We start from the raw sequence: 24945 nt of genomic DNA, 5'->3' as shown, positions 1-24945 counted from the left end.
TCATTTTGATACCTTTTTTTTTTTTTTTTAATGTTAAACAGCTTCTTCTTCCTTCCATGTGCACATGTCCAGGCAGGATTGCCCATCACCCATCACCACTCCCCTCCAAGCCAGCTACTTGTCCTTAGACTCCTACCATCCAGCTGTGAGAACAAGGCATGACAATAGGGTCCATATTTATCTTTTTGTGGCACTTTGTTTGTCAAAACCTTTGGTTTCTTCTCCTTTTTTTTTTTTTTAAATTTTAATTTTTTCCCTTTTTTTTTTTTATTTTTTAACGTACTTATAAAAAAATATCGTGTTTGTGTCGTTGTTGTTGTCACTTCCTTACCACTGGCTCTGGTGGGAATTCCAAGCCCACTTTCACAGCCATAATCAATGGATCTGGAACATGCGCCGACGCCGCCAAATGGAGCAAAAAAACCGTGGCAGAACCAAGCAAACCCAAACCATCCCCTGTGCACAGGCCTCTTAAAGATGCTGAGATGTCCATAAGGTGCATGATGAGTCCATCAGCTCAGCAATCCAACAGAAAGCAAGCAAAATTAAAAGGGGAGGAACACACACGCGCGCACACAGATACACACACACACACACACACACACACACACACACAAAATAAGAATAATCAGAATCAAGGGAGAAATGTCTGGGGTTTTAAAACCAAGACGTGTCCCTAAGTTTGCTGTTTCAATGTGAATTTTGTGATGTTCTCCCCAAAGACACATCCAGTTTGGGACTGCTGTCGGAAATGGTTTTTGGAAACACTTGCCTGTGTGTGTATCTGCTTGGCTGAGGGAAACCTGCTTGCTGACTGACCCCTGTTTGCACCACCACCCCCCCCCCATTTTTCCATGCACTTGTGGTCTGTCACTCTGAGGAGGTTCTGGTTGGACAGCAAAAGGCATCAATAAACCCAAATGCACTCGTTCTCCAATCAATTTACACACCCTGTCTTTACCCCTTTCTCCCTCCAGGTGCAAAGTAGACGCAGGCTGGAGCTCTGAGGATGATGAGGTGGACGTGGGCTGATTCTCCAGCCACTCCTCCATCTGGGAGTGAGCTCTGTTGGTTTCTGGGGAGGTGAATGCAGCCCCAGCTCTTGCCTCCACGGTGTACAAGGTTCTCCACACCTCGAGGGTCTCTAACCATGGTGTTATCCAGGCTGTGTGAACAGAACAGCCAAAGGCAGGGGAGATGGAGGAGTTCACTCCTCTTTGGTTGGCCATGAAACAGGTTGAGATGTTGTTCTGGAGGAGCTGAGCAGAGGATGGGACAGGGTGATCACCTACAATTGTCCTGCGGTGACAGTGATCTCTGAAGGGGTAAGAGGTGCAAAGAGAGATAAAATCCTTCAGCAAGGCCTGTTGGTTCCAGAGGTGGACAGGAGGAAAGGCCAGGAATTGGCATCAAAAGGCAGATGGGCTTCAGAGAGACCTCCAGAAGACCAGCAGTTCAGCTGCAGGTAGAAGAATTTTTTTGCACTGTTTCATTTGGATTTCCTCCAAGATTTTTTCACGTGTGGTGACATTTCCTCTTAGGAGTGGCTTGGAAGGAAGGTTTTACCATCAGTCCTGTGCACCACCTTGGTTCCTGGAAAACCCTTCAGTGTCCTTCTGATATTCCACCAGGAGAAAACAACACCTTTGTTCCAGTTGAGGAAACAAAATGGAAAGAATTAACAGCTTTAAAAAAAAAAAATCCCTCTAGGTGGTTTGTTGTTTTTTTTTGTTTATGTGTTTGTTTTTTGTTTTTTTTTTTGTTGAGGATGGAACAAAATGAGACCTGTGGCTCTTGCTTTCCAAGCTGAGGTGGGAACAAGGGAGATGCTGTGCTGTCCATTGCCAGAAGGAGCAGAACCACCACTGACAGGAGGCCACTGAGCAGAGAGAGCAATTTTGCCGCAGTGCTACGACCAACAGGACACGATGGGAAAGACGGAGGGGGACACGTGTCTCTTGGAAAAATAAGAATAACCATATGAAACACATAGGCAGGGGAGAGTTGGTCTCCTCCTCCCCTCTTGACCCTTTCCCTGCCCCAAGGGAGCAGCTACACCAGGCAGGTCAGAGCCACAGTGGTCCCACTCTGGCGTTTTCCGGGGAGCCTTGGGGTTCCTCTCCTGGTGGGTCACTCTCAGGAGATAGAGTTGTGATGGCTCTGCAGGAGAGGAGCTGGATTTGCTCTGCCCTCCAGGATCCCTGCAGGCAGCTGCCTTCCCCTTGGGGAGACTTTGAGTAATACTGAGTTCATTTCCATGTCCCCTCCAGGGGCTACAAGCCCTTGGAGGGCAGTTAAAGCAGCATGACAGAAGTTACCTCCCAATTTTGCCTCTGCAGAGTGATGATGAGATGTTGGGGGAGGGTTTGTGGGGGGTGTTTTTTTGTGTGTTTAATAGTTTTTCTCTAGGGTGAAGGCAGAGGGGAAGCTGTGAAAAGGAGAGCTCCACCTGAATGTCTCCATGGCCCCAGAGCCAAGATTCCTCTGCAGTCTTTTCCTTTAACCCCTGGGGCTCTGTCACTTCGTCCATAGATTTGGAAAGAGAGAGAAATGGGGGAGAGAAAGAGAGAGAGAATGAGAGAGGAGCTGTGTGGGTGACTCTGCTTACAGCCCATCAAAACTTGCACTTGGTAAAGATGATGATCTTGAGTGAGGCACGACTTGGTTTATCCCTCCCAGGGTGGCCCTGGCAGGACAGTTCTCAGCTGTCTATGCTCATGAGGGTTATGACTTGTTCAAGTTTGTAGGCAAGTTTCTGTTTCCCAGCCTGGTCGTCTTGGTCGAGGGCTCCGAGAATCTGGAAAAGGAAAGAGGAAAAAGTGATAGGGTTAATTTTTTTTCCCCCAAACAACTGAGTCCAGCATCTTATAGCAGCAGATGAGGATTAGCTTTCTCTAAGGTAAGTCCCAGGCTTAGCTTAGATCATGCAAAGCAGGTCAGTCGGCCAGCAGGGAACTATGCAGGCAGTTTGGGCTTGATCTCACTAAATACAGACCTTTAGATTTCAACCAGTCAAACAGATTCTTGTCTTGGAGATCAGTTATTTAATAGCTTTATTCATCACCTGGCCATGCCACTTGAGATGCCCTAAAGGGTCTCACCTGGCCTTCAATGCATAGAACTGTGCTGGACACCTTAAAGTCTGTGTCATGCCTGCTGGACCATTCTTGGGTGCTTTAGGGTATCTGGAATTGCATTGGCCACATGTTCGTAAACAAATTTTGGCCACATGTTCTTAAACCACTTCTGGCCACATGAGATGCAGAGCTCATGCAGGGCTCCTCTGCACCAAGCAGACCATCATCTACTGCAAGCCAGCTAAACCTGATTGACCAATAGCAGGAGATAAAAATAACAGTGATCCAGACAGAAGAGTGCTGCGGAGACCGAAAATCCCAGACCTTCCCTTTTACAGGCCCCAAGCCTTGCTTCTCATCCCATAAACCCATCACCCCCCCTAGCCAGGATGAAGATAGGCATCTGTGACACGTGGGTGGGCTGTGCCATGGTCCCTCAGAACCTCTCCAAGGCTCTCACCTCCTCGCTGTACTTGCCCACGTAGGAGTAGATCTCTGAGAGCGCGCTCATGGTGTTGAACTCGTTCATGTGCATGCGGGACTGCTCAGCCAGGTAGGCATTCATGTCCTGGTCACTGATGGCTGGCATTTTGGCAATGTCTGAGTAGTACCTGGGAGAGAGAAATACAGGGGTTGTTTGAGGGGAGAGAGAATTTCAACTCGTCAAGAGACGAAATTCGCCCACAATAAAGAGAAAAACCACATTTTGCAGTTTGGGCTCTGCTGGTGCATCAGTGAAATACCTGGTCATGAAATACATGGTCATGCCTTTTACAGCAAGGCAGATGACTTAGAGAAATCAAACACTGTTGAAGCATTGATCCTGAGCACCAGGCATGTGTTGTATTCACTCCATCCCAAGCTGAGATTGAAGTCCCAAAGAGCATCCTGGGGACGTTCTCCATGCCATCAGAGAAGCAGGAGGAAGGGAATGCTGAATTCCTTCATCTGACCTTCAAGGACTTTGAGCCCTGCCTCTAGTCCCACAGAGAAGCCCCACTGAGGGCTCAGCATTTCATTCCCATAAACAAAAACCCCAAAACAAAACCAAAAACAAAAAACCACAAAAAAACCTCCAAAAAACCCCCTTGATTCTTGCTTGTGCCATTCACACAAGTACATCTGCCCACAGTGCTGACATCACCCATCTCCACCACTCAATCCAGTCTACCCAGCAACTCTTCTGCTGCTCAGCATCCCCATTTTGCCCCGCATTTTAAGGTGATGTTTCTGGCAACAGCCTTCAACCCTCACATCCCCACTGGGACTGGGGGAAATCTGCTTTCCTTAGCAACCAACACCATTCCACCTGTGCTCAAGAGGTCTGGGGTTTTACCCATAGGATTTGGATCCCCCAGAACCGTTGCCCAACAGGCCTCATGTGCAGAGTGATGTCTCTTTAAGGAAGTTGCTATTTTTGATGTCCTTCCTCTCCAGGGTAAGGCAGGTCTTGGAGGACAAGGTTTGCAGAAGGTAATCAGTCACTGTCATTTGCAGCTGTGCTCCGCTGTCAACTGGTTAATTAGACTCCATCATTTACATTTTTAATTTCTGCAATTTGACATTTTGTGCACAAGGAAAAAAAAAAAAAGAAAGAAAGAAAAAAAAAAGCTGCATCAATCCACGATTTTATAATTAGGAGGCAGAGGGGACAGGGAGCCAAAAGAGCTGACAGGTGTCCTGTAAACAGCACTGAGACACCTGCTGAGATGGAGCCTGTTTTCCACTGCAGAGAAATTGGACATTGAAGTGCTGTATGCTAAGATTCTTCATGCAGATGAGAGGGAAAATACTCTATGATAGAGTGGGGTGAGCAGCTGCTGGAGCCTCCTGTGAAAGGCAGCACAGAGCAAGAGCACAGGGGGAAACCCCTCCACATCCAGCTTTGCAAAGTCTGGTTTTGTGCCCTGCAGTCCCATCCTGGTTTACTGCAACTGGTCTCAGTTGCTATCCTGGTTTTGGTGGTGGGATGCTGATGTAACCCTTGGGACATGAAAGCACATGAGGCAGATTTTCTTCTCCCAGCTCTACGCAAAGTCCTCTTACCTGACTCCTTCCAGAGCCAGACTCTGGTTCATCATAAAAGCTCATGCAAACCTCATTAATTTTACTGCAACTTCCAGCAGGTACAAAAGCATTACTCTCTCTGGAGTTCTGGCATCTTGTCTGCTGGGCTCAGGAGCAGCCAAAAATGCCAGTCTAACTCAGTCCCATGGTCTAAATATTGCTCACTCCCAGTACTCTGAGTCTGGGCTTGGTTTTACTTTACACTCTGTCTAACCCTCCATCCCCAGGCACACCTGAAGAGCTGCCTGAGAGTAAAGCAGGCATTTAGAGATGCCAAGAGGACCTTCCCTGAGAAATTACCTCCAGGAGGAGACGGTGAGCAGGATGAATGAATATTTCTAGACCTTTACTACTTCCAGAAAAACTCAATCTCAGCATCAGCTGCTGGCCAAAATCAGATCTATACTACCTGGACAAGAGTGTCAGGAACTGGTGGCATCCGTGACATTGCTGAGAAAACAAGGAATCCTATGGCCAAAAAGCAAGGTGCACCTGGGCATCCAAAAAAAAACCCCTACATCCACATGCAGCCAGCACAGTTGACAGACTTGGGGGGAAAACAGGCTGCAGTGCAGTGAAATGCATTGATTTATGGTGCCTCAGAAGAGCCCATGGAGAAGAGGCCATGGAGAAGAGCCCAGCTCCTCATGAATACTGACTGGCACCCTCCTGTTGGGTGAAATGAGAAGGGAAGGGGATTAAATCACAGCAAAAATAAATGAGGCAGGTGGAGGAAAGCAGAGGTGCCAGTCTGGCTCTGACAACCAGTCAAAATGTTCCCTTTCCTCTCTTGTTCAGCTGTCATCAAATGGTGGCAGGGTGGTGGGTGTAGGGACAGGCTGCTCCCAAAAAGCAGAGCACAGACACTTATCATCTGCTTCTCCAAGTTTCTCCTGTTTCCCTTCCACCTGGTAGCAGCAGCCTCTTGAGTCTGTGACTCACGAGGGTCTGAAAGCTGCCTATCCCTTTCCAGCCCTTCAGAGATCATTTTCCAGCATCACAACACTCCCATGACTCATCTGAGCAAGGAAAAGCTACAGGAAACACTCCCTGGAGAGAGGGATGGGATGCACAGATCTGAGCTTCAAGAATCAGAGTTTCAGGGCCTGGAGGCCTCTGTGGCCATGACAGACTCTCCAGCTGTGATCTCAGTGTTCTGGGTTCACGGGCCATTACCCACCATCAGACCAAAGTGTCCTGGTCTCCAGACTCAATTCCCTGGCATCACACACCTGAGCAGTCATTTCCCATTAAGGTTGCACACCAAGATATTGTGGGAACGTGTTTTGTGGCAAAAATAAAAGAAGAAGAAGGGGAAAAAAAAAGCATGTATCAATAACCAAACCCATCTGAGGGAGAAGACATAACATCCTTCCACCCGAATTCTGCAGTGGCCCAATAACTTATTTACACAGAAGAGTTTCTAATGAAGCCATCATTGCACTCTCTAAAGAAATGATGGATGTGTATATTAAAGCAGCCTAGCAGGGGGATGACAACATCCCTGCTGAGTCTTTATTTACCTTCTATTTGAGCCGGGATCCTCAGAGGCACTTAGGGCCTCTCTGCCATTTGCATCCCCCTAATGCAAAAGCTGTCACCAAACCCCAGAGGTCCTTGCATTTGCACTGCTGGAATTTGCAGTCTGTGTGTCTTTGTGCTGCTTCCCTCAGACCCTGCAGCTGACAGCTCTCCCTCACACCAGAGCAGAGCTGTGAGGTAATTCCAGGGGGAATGGGATGCTCTGTCACCAGTGAGCAACACCAAGCTGAGGGCTCAGATCTCACCTGAGACCTGGACAGGTCGTTGGCTCACACTTCCAAAGCCAGCAGGAGGCTGGGAACACAAGACTAAACCAGATTCCCTCTGAATGAGACAGAAAGGTGGCAAAGCAGCAAATTCACCTTAACCTGCACCCAAAGGGTCAGAGTGAGAGTCTGAAGTAGAAGACAGTGACTACTTGGTCAGATGTGCATCACTTGCTACTTCTCCCCTTCTCCAGTTTTGGTTACCTCTAATGGATTCTTTCCCAGCTGTTTCCAGAAAATCCTGAGCCAGAAATCAAAAGATCCAGCCTTACGTGTTCGAGTTTCCTCTGAGTCCCAGGAACAGCCTCCATTCTTACCTCAAGGCTGTTTATCCTCTGATATGACAGGAAATTTGTTCATTACATTTCAGAAGCAATAAAAGTAATGAGGAACTCAGGTAAGTCCATCATTCCAGCACATCATCAGCTCAGATGGAGGATGTGAGGGTAACCAGGCCTTGGGATGTGACCTCATAGGTATCATTTTAGCACAGCAACTTACCCCAGCCTAGCTTGGAGTGGAGAGCCCATGAGACCATCCAGTGCCACTGAAATATGGAGAAGGATTTGGGATGCACCAGTATAGAGTTCTAAAGAATAACTGTTCTTTTTTGTTCCACAACCTCCTCTTTCCCTGAGTTGTCTTTGTTTTCTTTTGTTTTGCTTTGTTTTCCCAAGGAAAGCAATACAGCAGCGACCTGGGAATACATCACAATGACCTGGGAATACATGTTTATCCAGGGGTAAATGCTCTTTCCTTCAGTACCAACCTGGAAAGGCTCCTTAGGGGAGCTGTTTCACCAGAAAAACTGTGCCTGCTGCCACTCAGTAACTCATTAACTCAACAAAAGAGAAGAGAAAAGCCATGTTGCCAGTGCTTCCTCTCCAGCCTGAAATTTTCCAGCCCAGCCCATGGTTTAGGCAGCTTAGCATGGAGCTAATTGCCTTCCAAAAGATCTTTTTGTCGTGGTTGTTGTTTGTCGCTGGGTTGGGACTGCGCTCATTAATAATCATTTTAGCATATGAAAAGCTTGTAACGAATCCATGAGCTGCAGACGGCAGAGCAATTACAGCAATCACATAATTAGGGTTATGCAATAGCCGGCTGTACCCAGACCACTGGAGGAGGAAAAGATGCTTGAAAGGGATATGGGGGACTGCTAAAGCAGGGAAGGGCTGATGGAAAGCTTGGGAACAACCTAGTGGCCAGCTTTTTTATGGGATGAAGTGAAGCAATGCAAGGACATGCTGTCAGTTCTGGTTTTGACACAGAACGGCGGGTTTAGTTTCCTGGGAAGCATCGGAGCTGCTGGATGAGGCCCTGGTACAGACTGCCCAGGGAAATCATGGATGCTCCATCCCTGGAAGTGTTCAAGACCAGCTTGTACAGGGCTTGGAGCAATCTGGTCTAGTGGAAGGTGTCCTTGCCCATGGCAGGAGGCTGGAATGAGATGATCTTTAAGATCTCTTCCCACCCAAACCATTCCAGGATTCAGCCACAGTCACTCACAGGACTGTTAGCCCAGACTGACCCTATTCCAGGGAGAGGTTTAAGGCCAGGCTGTTGGACACTGGTTGGACTTTGGCAGTACCAGCATGACAGCTGAGCAGAAAGCATCCAAAATTAGCTGAAGACCTCTTAGTACTTCCAGAAATTTGCCTTGAAGTGCTTTAGGGAATTTAAGGAACGATTCTGTCTGTGTATGCAAACCCTAGGTAGGGTAATGATTTTATTTTGCCTGTGCATGGCTTTTCCTGCTGCTTTTCAGCTCCGAATAAAGAGTGGAGAATTGATGGACAGCATTGATTAAATGGCTGAAGAGTGAATTGGTGCATAGGTAGTTTCTCTGGGAGGGAAAATCATCCAGGATCACCTCAGTGCAGAGGTTGTTTGGGGCTGTACCCTCGACAAGCAGACACGTTTTCATCCTGACTGCTGAAAACTGCACCGTGTGAGAACAGCATGTTACTGTGAGGAGAAAACTTCAGGATTTTTTTTTTTTTGGAGATGAAAAGTAAAGAAAGACTAGTGAATAGTCTTCAGATGCACCAAAACCTGCCCCAGAGAGGCAGGGAATGAGCTGCACCCCCAACCCCGGGGATGGGATGGCGTGACTTGGCCTCTAATTACAGCCAGGAAGATTTTGGCTGGCCATGAGGGAAAACACTGGGATGGGAAGGACAGGGAAGCACAGGAATGGATTGCCTGAGGACAGCAGAGGCTCTGTTGCTGGAGGCCTTTAAGAAAGGGGTAGACAAGCACCTGTCAGGAAGGCTTTAGACAGAGCTGATCCTGCCCTGAGGCAGGAGCTGGTCGGGTTGACCTCCCGAGGTCCCTTCCAGCACTGTTTTTTATTATCTCTGCTGACAACACCTCCTGCCTTGACCCTTGGTATGCAATAGTTCCAGCCTTCTTTCTGGCAGAGGAATGAGGCAGAGAGGTCTGTGTTTTTTAAAGTAGAGCCAGGATTTGCACCTGTCATGTGATGCTCTTTTTTAAGGCCCTGGGAGTTTCTGTCTAAAACCTCAATAACTTACAATGTTTGGGTGCATGAAACTTATAACCTTTATTGTATTAAACTAGTCCAATTGGTGTTTTTTTTTCCCTAAAGTTGGCTGCAAAGGGGCCAACAGACATCAAGCACTGCACAGGTGGAGACCTTCTAGTGAATAGAGTCCTGAAACCACAAGCTGACACACCCTGTGGGTTAGATCATGAATTGGTACAGACTTGCTGTTTTGTGCATTCCAAACACACTCCCAAAGCATTTTCTAACAAGCCTAAGACCTGACATCTAGAACTAATGGCATGTAAATCATAGGTGCCTCAGGAATCACAGAATCATAGGATGGTTTGGGTGGGAAGAGACCTTAAAAATCATCCAGTCCCATCCCCTGCCATGGGCAGGGACACGTTCCACTAAACCAGGTTGCTCCAAGCCCCGTCCAACCTGACCTTGGACACTTCCAGGGATGGGGCAGCCATAGCTTCTCTGGGCAACCTGTGCCAGGGCCTCCCAACCCTCTGAGTAAAGAATTTCTTCCTAAGTTGTGCCTAAATCTCTCCCTTTTAGTTTAAAACCATTCCCCTTGCCCTATCACTATGTGCCTGTGCAAGGAAAAAACAAGTAGGTGAGACCATGGACACAGGACCTGGGTACCACCAGCTCAGTCAGGCAGTGTTTGCACCCAGGTTACCATGATAAAATGCAGGTGTTATAACTCTGAATCCCACATCTCACTTCAAACTTCTTTTAGTCCTGATCCTGGCAGGCCTATTTTGAAATGGTCTTTGCTGGACGACTCTTAAGCTGTTAAGAATACTTGTAATGTCTCCATTGACTTTCAGTTTTTCTTTGAGGGGCTCTTTTCAATGCACAATTGGCAGCCAAAAGGAGACCAAGACCCTGCAGGGGTGAGGAAAAAAAAGCACCAGTTCTTCTCCTTTCAGCACTGCAGGTATTTTGGGCACCAGTGTGAAATGGAAATACTCTTGGGCTTCTGCTTTTTGTGCTCTGCCCCTTTCCAGTCTCCCACATCCCTGTCTCCGTGCCAGGCTTCGGTGGGGAAACATCATATTGATTGTGATGCAGGCAATTAAATGGTGTTAATGAAGTTCAAACAAGTGTTATCATAAGCTTGGCAGCACGGAGAGAAATGAAAGGTCAGCCACAGCCCTTTGTCATCTTTTCAGTGTGGTGTTGAATGCTAATGAGACAGCCCCAATTAGAACAGGCTCCCCTTTGTATTGCTTGGGGATTGCATCAAATGCTCCCAAGTTCTCCAGATTTCCTGGCTCAAAGGGGACATTTGAAGTAAACTTGAAAAGATGCAGATCTGAAGCTGCTCTAATGTAAATTCAGCAAAGCCTATGGAGTTTTACCAGCTGAAGTCAGACGAGATTCTGCTCCACCGTTCCCATTCTTTTCCTCTTTTTTTTTTTTTTTAATATTTTTTTTTCAATAGGCTCATATAATGATAATTGAAAAGCCTCCACTTTGTTTTAGAACTGCAGCCTGGATCTTCATGGCTTCAACAAAAGTCAAAGAGCCTGTCCCCATTTCCTGGGTTAATTCTCCTGCCTCACCAGGATTGTTTCAGCAGGCAGAGTCCACCCCTGCTTCCAATAGTGTTGTAAAGGACTATCACGGAATTATGGAATGGTTTGGGTTGGAAGAGACCTTTAGAGGTCATCTAGTTCCCCTGCAATGAGTGGGGACAGCTTCAACTAGACTTAAGTGAGGCACAGTAATTTTTTTCTTGCTGTTGTCAGCAAATCCATTGCCTTGGATGATCATAGAAATGGACACTAAAACAACCAACCTCTCAGAATGCCATGGAAATTCTCAATATCCTTTATAGTTTTCCCTGAAGGCGACATGGAATTGAAAAAATTGGTAAATTTTAAAACTTTTCTATTAGTAGTTGTCACGAATCCTAATTCTGAACCCAACACTTGAATCATCACAAACAAGTAATTGAAAACATGAGAAAATCCTTCCAAGAGCCGAACAAATAAATAAAACCACTGAAGAAGATTCCTGATGGCCTTGCTATTGAAATCTTTTGGAATCAGATTTCCAGGTGACTCCTGCATGGAAGTAGACCACTGGTCAGACCAGATTTTGTAACTTTTCCCCTCTCAATGTACATTCACAGCCTAAAGAGGTGGAAAATCACTGTTTGAAGGATTGGAGGAAGGTACTTTCATCCATTCCCGCTTCTTATGCCAAGGTCATTTCCTGCTCTGAGTTTTGGGAGTCCTGAAGGCACGTTCTAGACCAAGGAACCAGTTTCTCAAAGGGATGGCTTGGAGTGGTCCAGCTCAGCTCCATTCCAGCAGCTCCTTAAAAGCCAAGAGTCTCTCTTTACTCCAGAGTGCCTCTGAGTTGGGTACAATCTCCCACTGCCTAATTACCCTCTTAGAGTTTCTTCTTCATCAAAGAAGTTCATTTGATTTCAGGTTCTTCTGATTTACTCAACCACTTCTTAAACTCCACAACTGAAAAATCTTTTTATCTCCTGATTCACCCTTTGAAGAAATCTAGTGGTCTTGAAGGATGCCTCCTCCAGCTGATGCTGACTACAGAAATAGCTCCAACCAGGACTGGGAGCCTTTGGATTTGGAATAACTCCCTCAAAGCACAATTGCAGAATGGAGAAAAGGAATTAATTAGCTCAGGGTAGAACTGAAATTATATTTTATTCATCCCTGAGATGTTTTTTTCCTTTCATCTCCCACAGCATCCAGGTGCCACTGCCTTGAGTCAGTGGATCTGACACACAAAAACATAAGCAGGGAAGAAGCTGTAACCATATTCCAAACCCCACAGCCTCCCCTTGGGCTTCAGTTCAAGTTGTCAGACATGAGTGCAGAAAACAATGCAGCACATGCTGGGGTCAGACATCCAGTGATGTTTAGGAGCAGCAGGAGGTGTTATGTACCTCGTTTGCAAACCCAGTTGTTTGGGAAAACTTCCAAGGAAATGCAGCAACTCTTGCTGAAGATCACTGGGCACCAGGATTTAGCTCCAAAGAGTTGCAAAGTGAAATCAATACTGGAAAAACAAAATCAGAAACTGCAGCCTTTTTTTAATCCACAGAAAAATATCCCATTCTCCCCTTCTGTACCTCAGTTTGTCACTCAAATGTACCTTCTCCGAAGATAAAAATCAACCAGGTTCATCTGTCAAACAAAGTATTTGGCCACAGAAAACGACCACACTCAAAGAATGTTGTTAAAGCATCACTGGAGAATGACATCTTTGGGTCAGTATTGGTGCAAACCTGATTTCTGAATGAATCTCAAACTCTGCTTTCCCATTATTCAGGTCAATCCAGCAATCAGCCTCAATACACACTAAGGAACTTGGACACTGCACCAGTTGTTTGGGAAAACTTCCAAGGAAATGCAGTACCTACTGCTGAAGATCTCTGGGCACCAGGATTTAGCTCCAAAAAGTTGTAAAGTGAAATCAATACTGAAAAAAACAAAACAGAAACTGCTCCTTTTCTTTATCCAGCGGGGGAAAAAAAGGTGCTGCATAAGGAAATTCCTATTTTCCACTTCTGTACCTCTGTCACTCAAATGTACTTTCTCCAAAGATAAAAATCAACCAGGTTCATCTGTCAAACAAAATATTTGTCCACAGGAAACAACCAAACACAAAGAATGTTATTAAAGCATCACTAGAGTGTGACATCTCTGGGTCACTGTTGGTGTAAACTTGATTTGTAAATGAATCTCAAATATTTCCTTCCCGTTATCCAGGTCAATCCAGCAATGAGCCTCAATACATATTAAGGAACTTGGACACAGTACCAGAAGTAGGTCATAATTAAGCAAGGTGGCTTGTGAGGGCCTTACAGGTTGCCTAGAAACCACATTTGCTGAAGTGTTTAACCACATCTAAAAATAATTCTCCAGACAAATCGCACAGCAATGGGAGAATCGTTGGGAAAAATGCTGCCTCGTGCCAACCAGGGGACAGAGCTCTTTGATCATTCACACTCCTCTTCGACAAAATGAGAGAAAACCATCCCCACCAAAGGAAATCTAGGCATTTATAGGGCAGAGTGAGGTGTCTACAGCAGCAGAGGTCTCCTACAACCTGCATGACATGGTATCAGTTTTAGGCCATGCCTATGAAGTCACCCAATCATTGCTGGAAACAGGGTGCATTGTACAGGAATGATCTGTAAGATAAACCTGCCTTTGTATTTGCAGAGTAACAACCATTCTCCACCTGTGCAGGTCCCAAACCTGCCAATAACACCGGGAGAGCCTTGGAAAACAAAGCACAGATCAACTGCTGCAAAGCTTCCTCCAGCAGAAAGGATCGCACTGAATGGAGTGCAGGATGGGCTGGTTGCTTTTCCTGGGGCAAACCCTACAGAAATTGAAGTTCCAACATGCTGCAGGAATAGTTGTTTTGGTTGTGTTCACTGTGGAGCAGCTTTGCCAGACACTGACTTTCAGCACATGAGATTGAACAGTACAGCCACAGGTCTTGTAGATGTGGATAAAACACTCGAAAAGACCTGTGACCTTTCAGAAAACACCTGCAGAGTACCAGTCACCAGCCTGTCAATCTTCTGGCATCTCACTCAAAGCACAGAAGAGCCTCCAAGGAGAGTTACTGGGAGATAATTGTATGTCCCTTGGGATCTAGGCAGTGTGGGGACTGTCACAATGATGCTGAGAACAGCAAACCACTTCTGGTCTGTGTGGAAAGACTTAGAAGCCCATTTACTTCACAGGGCTCAAACACATCACCTCCCCTTCCTTCCTCCCTCTACAGCTTCTCAACAGTTTCTCCTCACGAGAAACAATAAAGGCAAACACCTTCTTTCACACCTCTAATTAAATTCCCATCTCTGCTGCAAGGCACGTGGGAACAAAAGGCTGACATGGAGACTTCTGCCTAGCAAAACCCCAAGAGAAAAAGCCCAGAGGCATCTCCCAAAGGCAACAGTGGTGATACCTCCTGGTATCACAAAGCAGGGCCTTGCTGAATTACTTATGTCATTCCTATTTCTAGGGTTAAAACTCACCTTTCCACCCAGTTCTTGTAGCTGGGGATGTCCTTGGCGTAGAGGAGCTTGTTGGAGGGGGAGTCTTTGCCCAGCCGGTGCTCTGAGGTGGAACAGGAGTCCATGAAGGTCTGGGCCACCACAGACAGACAGGCATCCGTGATGCTGTTTTTGTGGATGTCGAAGACAAACTGTGGGTTCTTGATCATGTTGACCCAGAACCTTAAGGGGAGGCTGCAAGAGGGGAAAGACAATCAGGGCACAGCTCACAGGCTTTGTTGTGTGGGGTTACAATGGTAAATGGTGGGTGGAAATCAAAACTCATGGTGCGGAGATGAGGGTTTCAGGATAAGACTGATAGAAAATAAATTCCTCCCCTACACTCCAGGGACAGCAGTGGAGTCACCTCGGGAGTGGCTTTGCTCCCTGGTATCCCCACAGGGCAGATTCTGGCAGTCTTTAAGTCAATACAATCTTATTAAAGTTGCACATAAATTAGTGGGAGCGATCGGACATTGGAATGGGCTGTCCAGGGAGGTGGTGGAGTGACCGTCCCTGGAGGTGTTCAAGAAGAGACTGGATGAGGCACTTAGTGCCATGGTCTGGGTGACAAGGTGGTTTTGAGTCACAGATTTGGCTCAGTGATCTCAGAGGGCTTTTTCACCCTGGTTGATTGTGTGATTCTGTGATCCCATGATATCTGAGGTGAGGACAATGCTTCCAAGCTTCTATACATCAAGTTGCAATGTAATGGCCCCTATTTGTTGCTTCATCAGACAAACACAGGCACTGCATCCATAAAACTTATGGATGGTAAGGGTGGTGAGGCACAGGAACAGGTTGCCACATCCCTGGAAGTGTTCAAAGCAAGGTTGGACAGGGCTTTGAGCAACCTGGTCTAGTGGAAGGTGTCCCTGCCCATGGCAGGGCGCTGGAATTGGAGGATCTTTAAGGTCCCTCCCAACTCAAATCATTCTGTGATTCTAAACATTTGTCATTGACGAATTTGGCTTTTAGCCCTTGTGGCAACTCCCTGGGAAGAAGAGTAGGTAGAGCTCCCAGGATGAGGCTGGGAATGTTCATGGCATGCACTGTGTGCTGGGGGCACCGTGTACTGTCACAATCCACCCTCAAACCCAAGGCTGCAAACAATCCCAGCACACTGGGCATGAAGCAGTTGCTACATGACAGGGAAAACCCTGCTGCCTCAAGGAAAAAAAAAAGAGGAGCTGGGAAACAAGCATTGCAGCCTTTGAAATGAAAATCTATCTGCCCTAACCAAGGAAATGTTATTCCAATTGCAATCCAAAGCCCTTTCTCCCTTCCAATTTTTTTCAAAAGAGCGGTTCATTTGGATGAGATGCCCTGAGGTATCAACTTCCAGCCTTTGCCTCAAGCCTTTTTGTCAGGGTAAAGGCATTCAAGTGATCATGGCCTAGGAGCTGAGATGTGTCACTGATCACAGAGCCCAGCTCTTGTCTCTCTGTCAGGCAGAATGTTAAGCCAACCTTCACTCTCTGCACCTTCCCAAGAGGAGGATGTTATTCAGCTGATATTCCTGATATTCCAGCTAAACTCCCCAGTTCCTTCCATTTGCTCATTACCCCCATGTGTTCACTGTAGAAAATTCAGCTCCAAGTGTGATATATTTTGGGTCACAACAGGCAGTTTAACGCGTCCTGACAGAGGGATAACACCATGTTTTCCTAAACCACTTTGTGCTCTCCTGAGCCAAAAAACCACAGAACAAATGTAAGAAAAGCCCCACACAGGGAATCCTGCCTACGAGGTTCAGGAGAAGTGGGAGATGCTGGAAACTGGAGAATTATAGACTAGTTTGGGGGGGAAGGGACCTTAAAGATTATCCAGTTCCACCCCCTGCCATGGGCAGGGACACCTTCCACTATCCCAGGTTGCTCAAAGCCCTGTCCAACCTGGCCTTGGACATTTCCAGGGATGGAGCAGCCATCTGGGCAACCTGTGCCAGGGCCTCCCCACCCTCTGAGTAAAGAATGAGTAAAGAATGACAGTGAGACCTGATGGAGTTGTGGGGGAAAACATTTTAGGCTGGGGATGGAGGATCATCAGTTGGAGGACAAGGTGGCTGAGTGACCCCTGCAAAAGTCCTTCTGCAGGTGTTTGGATGACAGGCACAGCCAGCATGAGGACGAGCAGAGTCCATGTGTGTGACCCCGAGTGCAGGAAAGGGCTGGGGGTGACGGCCCTCGGAGCCCCTGAGGTGATTTTTGAGTTCATTTAATCTGATGGAACAGATTTCTCCAGACTGCCCCTTTCTCCACACACACAGGCACACGCACACACACACACTGCCTTCCCCCCTCCCCCCTTAAACAAACCTCCTGCTCATTTAGCCTGAGTGGCTGCAATCAGCCTTAGATTAGTGCCGCAGATAATGTTAATAATATGCTAATGTTTCATTAGTTGAAAGCCTCCTTGGTGCGTGGGGTTTCTTTTTTTATGTCACTGCCTGTGACGATCTGCCATGAGCATGGCTGGGAAAAGGAAAAAATGCATGAGCTGGGAGCCCCATGGCTCTCCTCTGCTGTTCCTTTTATAGTCCCTCTATTTGCACAGGAGAAGGGGAGGGAGTGATTCCCCAGGGATGTCTTTCCAAAAGGGATACTCAGCAGAGAGGAGGTTTTTCTCCACGGATCCTGATTTTTCCCCACTGTCCTATTAAATATGTGAGGAGAGACCTGATGAGAGCAGGGGCTGATGTCACTCTTTGTCACTGATGTCACACTTTGTCACTCAATCCAAAGGAGACTCACATCCACCTCCAGACCCTTTAAATGCTCAGTACCATTGGAGATGCTCTCCTGGCCTCCAGCTGCCACCCAGGATGGTCTCCTGTGGGTGCTGCACATTCCCTGTGCACATCTGGGATATCTTAAAAAAATCCCAGCTGGCACTAGACACCTCTGTGTGGGCAAACAAATGGAGCTTTAAGCCCCATCCTGACTATAGTGGGAATTAAACGTAGTGGGAATTCAAACATTTTGCCTAGATGAAGACAGTGGTGCTGAATCCTCTCCCACACCTCCCTAGGTATTCCCACGGTCCTGGGCACTGCAGCAGTTAAACACTTCAGCATTTTTCCGCATGAAATGCCTCAAAAATGCTGCCATTCCCGTGGAATACAGGCAAACTTGGGCCTGTTTAGCCAAAGTTCTCCATCCTTGGGAGAATCATTTAGATTCTGGGATATTCTGACTTGTGAAAACTTGGTGCTCTGAATCCCACACCAGGCTCCTCCTCTCCCCCAGCAGCCAGATTCCAAACCACACATTCCTTTACTCTCCTTCCAGCCCAGTACCTGGTGCTGGGCCATGCTGGGGTGTGTCACTCACCAGTTGCTCTTCCAGGTGTGCCTCACGTGGGGGTCGTGGATGTTGTGTTTGTCAGCCTGCTCATCCAGGAAATCAAACATGTACTTGATAGCCAGGGGGAGGGCACTGCCACGGTGGGCAGTGCTGAAGATGGTCTCAAAGAGGTCATCTACAAACTTCTGGAGGGTGCCCTGTCGGGAGGAGAAAGGGAAGAGGAACGTGAGACAACAAGTGGGAAGAGGAGGCTGAATTTTGGTACCTCCCTGGACACAGAGCGTGTCTGTGGATCAGGGCCCTGAGGATGTGATAGGAAAATGGGAGCCATGAAATATCAGTTAAATGTGACCTGATTTGGGAATTTCAATACAGGTGTCACAATAACCACTACACCTGGTTGTCAGCCAGGTCCAGATGTGCTCCCTGTCCTCCCTGCTCTGAGCATTCCCTGCCTGGAAGGTGGCTGAGCTGAGGTGGGACACCTTCCTCCATCTCAAGTACATGGTGATGGAGAGGCCCCACTTTGCTTCCAGTGAGATTCCTCTCCTCTGCATCCCATCCTCAACTGCTTTAGTGCACTCATGAGACAAAACCCCACCATTTTCTAGGCTGGCTTTTCACCCAGGGCCATTTTTTAAGCTGGGAATAGAAGTCAGATGGCTGTAGAGCACAGCAGAAGGTGTCTTTGAGACAAATAGGACAAGAGTACCTAGAGAGAGGCAGTTGGTTTACATGTGTGACTGGTTTAATAAATAAGGCAAAATTCTTCTTAATTCCCAGGAGGCCTCCTCATTTTTTACTATCCACTGGCATGGGACTAAGGCAAATCCTAAAAGCAATGCATGGATCTGCCATGCACTACTCTGCAGAGCTCAGGAATGTCCACTGCTCCTCTGGGAGGAGAATCTCAAATCCTGAGCTTGGAAAACTACCCTGATGAGGATATTTGACCTTTAGCAAGAAGGAGAGGAGCTGGAATATCAGAGGGTTGGACAGAAGGGCAGCAGAGGAGCTTTAGGCTGGACTTTGGGGAGAACCAGGCAAGGCAGGTTTCCTCTGCCACCAGAGCTTCACAGGCATTTCTATGTGAACAAACCACACAGCTGTGAAAACAACCAAACAATAATTGAATCTCCAACAAACAGTTCCTGATGTGCAAAATTTCCTCTTCTGAAAAGTAAAATTCTTCTCTTTCTTCTCTGCAGACCCAGGAAAGGAATTTCTCCTTTCTGGAAACAAAGCACCAGGTTCCACCAGAGTGGCTCGAGTTTACATAGAGGTACAAACACTTAATTAGAAAGCTGATGTCTCTGGCTGATTCACCACTTGATTTATTCTTTGGGAAACCAACAGAGGCACCTTGTGTGAACTCCTACAGGGTGAGTAAAGCCCTACAGCACATGTGTGACTCAGAAAGGGCCCCTGAGGGGAAATCTTGTTGCTCTGACATGGAGGAGCTGCCCTCAGGTTCAGTTGCTGCAGGGAATTAGTTCTCTACGTGCTCACCCACACAAACACAAAGAAAACCTCTGAGGCTTTTAGGCAGGAGGATCCAGGTCTCAGAGGTCAGAGATTTACCAGAATAAAAATCACTGTCAGTTTAACTAAGTATTCCTGGGGATTGTATTACCAGCAATTGCTCTCTCTCCTATTTCCCTCCCTGAAATGGTCATGATGAGAAAATAAAATTGTTTAACCCAAGAGGGGAAACAATAAACCCCCAACCCTCCTACTTTGTTTCTGTGCAAGTCTTGCAGCTGCTTTTCTGCCATTTCCACAGAAAAACCAAACCAACCCACAACCCAAGTGTTGAATCTGTGACCCAGAACACAAAGCAAAAGCAGTTCAGTGATGGCATAGGGGACATATCCCCAGACAGTGGAAATCAGCACTGCTCCAATGCTTGCTGGTTTACACCAGCTGGGGCCAGAGCCCTGGGGAGCATCATTTTCTTTTAGCCCTGTGATCCATAAAAGCATCTTGATGCCAGGGAATGGGGCAGGTACCAGGGGCTAAAGACAAAGCCACTTTATCTCCAAATCCCTCTCTAACACAGCCAGCTTGAGTGAGGCTGCAGGGAGAGTGAGACATCAGAGGCAAAATGAGTTGAGGAATAAATGTGCAGATAAAACTGTAAGGTAGGACTTAAACAAGTGACGGGGGTCTGAACTCAGATGGCATTTGCACGAACACATGAAACTGCGTTTGTGCCTATTCACACCCTGACTGAAGATAATAAATAGTCAGAGCTCTGGATATGTCTGGAGATTCCATTCAGGATGTCCCTGCTCTGCTTCCACCTGACTTGACCTGTACTTTCTCTTTGGAGCCCCTGAGCTTTCTACGTCTCAGACCAGGGGGATCTGCACTCCTTGGAGCTGGCCATCCACTGACATCATAGTCAACTTAAACCCCTGCCAAAACATCAGCACTAAAGTCTTTATTGTCCCGGGGGAAGGTGGAGAAGAAGGATTTGTACAACAAAACTCAGAGGTTTCTGGCATGGGAGCCCATTTCAGGCTGTGAGGCCTGACACATCCTTGGAACCTGAGCTGGGCACATTTACTCCCTGGCTCTTCATTTGCTCAGTTTTGGGCAAAACTACAAACCAGTACAATCGACATCCCCAGCCCCTCCGCCTGTGCTGACTCTCCACCAGTCTCATGGCCCTGAATTCTTTACTCCTCGTTCCTTTTCCAGTGTCCCTTTTTTCCACTCTGCTTTCTAAGTTTCAGCTCCTTCCCTACGTGCTGGGAGCAGCAATTTCCTTCTGCTCTTTATCCTCCTTCGGCACCCTTTGAGTGGTCTCTCACTCCTTGTTGGCAAGAAACCCCATCAGGGCCTCAAACCAAGCATTTCCCACCCTCCTCCCCGCCCCCGCCACGTACCTTGGTGGCAAGAAGTCTGGTCAGGTAGATCTCAGAAACCATCTTGCTGCCCCTGTCACCCTCTTTTTGGTCACCGTGCTCGTGGTTCTTCACCAAGTGCCACATCTTGACCCCGCTCTCCAGGTCGGGGGTGATCATGGGGGTTCGGGACCGGAGGCTGTCGGGGCTCCCCGTGTAGCGGATCATGTTTTCTGTGGAGAGAGATGAGGGCTCTCAGCCCTGGGAGCTCTCCCATTGGGATTTTCAGGAAATGTCCCGATGATATGACACCTACTAGGTGCTTTTCAAAGCATTAGCTGAGTGAGTTTGCTCGGGAAAGGCAAGGGGTGTCAGCCAAGCCAGGTGTGATGTCGATATGCCATTAAATTAAATGAGGTTCAAACACTGATTTCCAGTTGTTCACACTTTTTACCTCTTATCTTGTTCCCTGGAAAAATCTTTGGCCTGGGACAACTGGCACTGTCAGTGTCAGACACTGTCCGGGACAATACCAGTTACTCCTGGTAACCAGTATGGCTGAGTAACTGGTTTTACCCCTATGGATGTTTAGCCATACCCTGCCATGCTGTTTGGCACAGTGTCACCTCTTGTCTAGCTCCTCATCCCTCACTCCTTTGGCACCAAAGCAACCAAATCCCTGCCCACTCATCCACTTCACTCCCCGCTCCAAAATCGTATTTTTGGCAGAAATGAACCAGAACCCCAGGTGGGCCCACACAAATTTCCTCTCCAAGAAGGCTTTTAGCCTCCAAATTTTACCTCCCTTTGCCTCTGAGTCATGGCACAAGGCATTCCCCTCTCCCTGACCTTCCAGCAATGCTGCAGATCCAGGCTTTTCCAACCATAATTAACAGAAGTGTTGCACCTTTCTGTAGCAAGATCTGAATCAGCCTCATTAATGCATTACCAATCTCTACATATTAATTATCAGATGGAATATCCTTTTTCTCTCTGGATGCTGTTTTCTTAATTGCAATTAACAATCACTTCTGACCCACCACATCTTCTCCTCCCCCTGCCTCCTTCCCCACTCCCTCCTCCTGAAAAATCAAATGGCAAAAGAATTAAAGAAATCCAACAGAAATTAACCCCCCTCAAGTCTTCCTTTTCAAAGGTCACTGTGTCTTTCAGTAATTGCAACAACATGGCAAAGAGGATGAATATTAATAAGGCCTGGTGGATTGTTTATGTCCTTGGAGAAAGTGGAAGGGGGTTCCTCTGGACATTGAGGAACTCTGCCTTCCAAGATAAAGGGAGTGAAAAAGGACTGGAGATGCTTTCCTACATTAATAAAAATAATAAATTGATATAACAGCAGCATTCAGGTTGGAGGGGGGTTTTGCAGTGCTCTGGTTGCACATCAGAGAGGTTTTGATTTGCTGTCCAGCATCACCTTAGTGAGACACATCCTGGGCTGCAGTTCTGTCTCAGGGGAGAAAGGGGTGTGAGGGTGTGAGGGAGACTCAGGAGGTCCCTGTTTGGCTCTACAGAGCAGTTTCCACCTGGTCTCTCTTTCACAGCTCTCTCATTCTCAGTTGTCTCACGGGTAAAGTGGGAACAACAATCCACCCCCTTGGGATATATTGATACGAGACTCTACGAGTGACACCCAGTGATTTAAGATGTGGGCAGCTAATTAAAAAGGCTCCTCCTTTCATTAATGAGGGAGGAGAACTTCCCGAGAACAATCCAACCTCTTGGCTCAACAACTTGAACCAGATGCCAAAGTTTTAGATGGCTGAATCCTCTCTTCCTGCCATTCCTCAAGCAATCTCATCAAGGAATCATCTGCCCGTCACTCTCCCTGCTGGTGCTCCGTGTCTTGTGAGCACCACAATGTTTGGGATCTCTTCCCCAGAGCTCTCCCAGTCCATAGGAGCACACAAATCCTTACCATACTTGCTGGCTGACGTCCTGGAGACTGTGGAGTTGTTGACTGCATTGTAGGCAGTGACTTGCTTGGAGACTAAAGCTACCACAGATCCATCTGGCACCTGTAGAGGAAAAGGGGCTTGGTCAATAAGCTTCTGAAAACAGGTTGAGGATCATGCCAAAGGCAGCTGAAACTGAGCTGCAAACCAGTGTCAGGGTAGGCAGGACAAGTAGTTTTGACTCCAAGCTTCCAATGCTTTCTTCAGTGAGTTGTCTTTTTAATAAAAAAGGGACAAAATCTGCTGTTACACAATTAGAATCCTGCACTTGGGCAATGGGACAATTGATGACACATTCTGCTCCATTCAGGCCCTGATTCAAAGCCCAGTGATGACAATGTGAGTCAGAGAATAATTTAGGTTGGAAAAGGCTTTTAAGATCACTGAGTCCAACCATTAACCCAGCAGTGCCATGTTCACCACTCAACCATGTCCCCAAGGGCCACATCCAGAGGCCTTTCAAACACTTCCAGGGATGTTTTTTGCATTAACCTCAGTAAATCTGACAACAGGTTCTTGTCAAGGAAGCTCTTGTGCAGAAAAGGAGTGTGAGAAGAATAAAATCATCTGAGCAATTTCAAACAAGCTTTGGCTGTCCCACATGGATGATAAACCTGATGGGAAACGTTCTGTTCCTTCCACCTTGATTGCAGGTGATCTCTGGGTGCCCAGTGAAGAAATGGATGCCTGGATTTTCCACTTTCAACCTCTCCGTGCACTGTCTCCCCCTTCCATGTGACAAATCCACTGCTGGACTGAAGTGACCACCACAACTTTTCCCTTTGCTGTGTCAGGGGGGGCTCAGACAGGGAAAAGCAGCAGGTTCAGAGTGGCTGAGCTCCAGGGTGCCATGGGATTGTGTTACAACAGACCACAGAGCTTTCTGAAACGAGCCAGACCTCCCCTTTCTCCGGCAAGACATGTGGGTCCCATATCAGAAATGCTAAAAGAGCCATATCAGGACCATCTGTGATAAATAAGACATCACAAAAACGAGACGGGTGAAAAAAGCCCCCGCTAACAACGTCTAACTCTTGGCTGTGTAATAATAATAATTAGCACTTGCATGGAGTTTTTCATCTTCAAAGCACTGCAGAGGCTAATTAAATAGCCCCTCAGCTATCACTGAAGGCAATTATTGGCTCTTTGTAGTTTTAGCCCCACACTGAAGATGGGGAAACTGAGGCAAAAAAGGGAATATCAGTGTCTGTCCCAGCATGATCCATGTGAGCCCTCAGGACAGCCAGGAAACCGTGTACCCTGGCAGCTGAGGGCCTGTTCTGCCACAGCTCATCCTATAGCTGGGAGCTCGTTGCCTGCAGCAAAAAAAAAAAAAAAAAAAAGTGGAAAAAGCACATGAAGGAAAGAAAATTATGCCTGGTTTGTTGTTGAAATAAAATAGAGAACGCCCTTGTTCTCTCTGGGAAAAAAAAAAAAGTCAGCAATGTTTCAGTCAATCTGAAGGGAAAAAAGTTTTGTTTCCTTTTCAAATTACTGCCTGCTGCCTCCTCAGGTCAGCTCTTAAATGAAAAGAGAGAATAATCTTGTTATGAAACATAGATTGCTGAAGTGTGATTGAGGAAAGGACAAAATTGTCAGCATTGGATTAAACTTAATGAGGTGCTTTTCTTCTTGTTTGGTTTTTTTCCAAGGAAGAAGCTTTTGACCAAAACTTCATTTTTTATTAAATTACCACTCGTGTAAGATATTTTCAGACTTCTTTAGCTCTCTACTATGGATTTCAAGGTCATGCAGAGATGAAGGGAAAGTCCTGTCCCAAAGCAGGTCACAAGGACCAGGACAGGGGTTCAAAACAAGTGTTCCTGGGTCAGCGACAACCCCACTGCACCCTGTTCTCCAGTGATGCTGTTTCCCACCTCCTTCTTCAAGACACTCAGACTCCCTCTTTCCATTTTTCTCTCTTCCATCCTTCTGAACTCTGCTGGGATTAGAAGGCCACTGATGCATGGGAAAAAGGAGGATGGAAGGCCTTGGGGTTTTTTTTGTCCACATGAGAAATGTTAACTTGTGTTGTCTTCGCGACCACATTTCTTCTTCACACCCTTCACTCACCAGGGTGCCCCTCCTTTGAGAGAAAAAGAAGGTTTTTTCCTACCCTTGGCTTTATCTCCTCTGGGAAATTCTGACAAGGTCAGTGGAACAGGGTGGATAAACTCAACGTGGAGAGTCTGTCCAGTTTATTGCCCACTCAACCATTCTTGACCTCTGCATCTTATAGTCATAAAATCACAGAATCATCAAGGTTAGAAAAGACCTTTAAGACCATCAAGTCCA

General features: G+C 46.9%; 1 protein-coding gene across 1 annotated transcript in view; it reads right to left on the bottom strand.

Annotated features, from left to right (window-relative positions):
* Positions 1-270: 270 nt before the first annotated feature.
* The window catches only part of PLXNA4 (plexin A4), a 420427-nt gene continuing 395752 nt past the window's right edge, over positions 271-24945 (bottom strand). Inside the window, exons 26-31 of the mRNA XM_039379236.1 lie at positions 22614-22713; positions 20720-20910; positions 17856-18025; positions 14506-14718; positions 3538-3688; positions 271-2797 (exon numbers count right to left, since the gene is read on the bottom strand). Of these exons, the coding sequence (XP_039235170.1) occupies positions 2702-2797; positions 3538-3688; positions 14506-14718; positions 17856-18025; positions 20720-20910; positions 22614-22713 (921 nt within the window). The 3' untranslated portion in view covers positions 271-2701. The remainder of the gene's footprint in view (positions 2798-3537; positions 3689-14505; positions 14719-17855; positions 18026-20719; positions 20911-22613; positions 22714-24945) is intronic.

The sequence above is a fragment of the Pipra filicauda genome, unplaced genomic scaffold, assembly GCF_003945595.2.
Source record: "Pipra filicauda isolate LSUMZ 115617 unplaced genomic scaffold, ASM394559v2 scaffold160_size1671714_pilon, whole genome shotgun sequence".
Lineage (NCBI taxonomy): Eukaryota > Metazoa > Chordata > Aves > Passeriformes > Pipridae > Pipra > Pipra filicauda.
The sequence above is the reverse complement of the archived record's forward strand: the minus strand, read 5'-3'. Positions and strand labels throughout refer to the sequence as shown.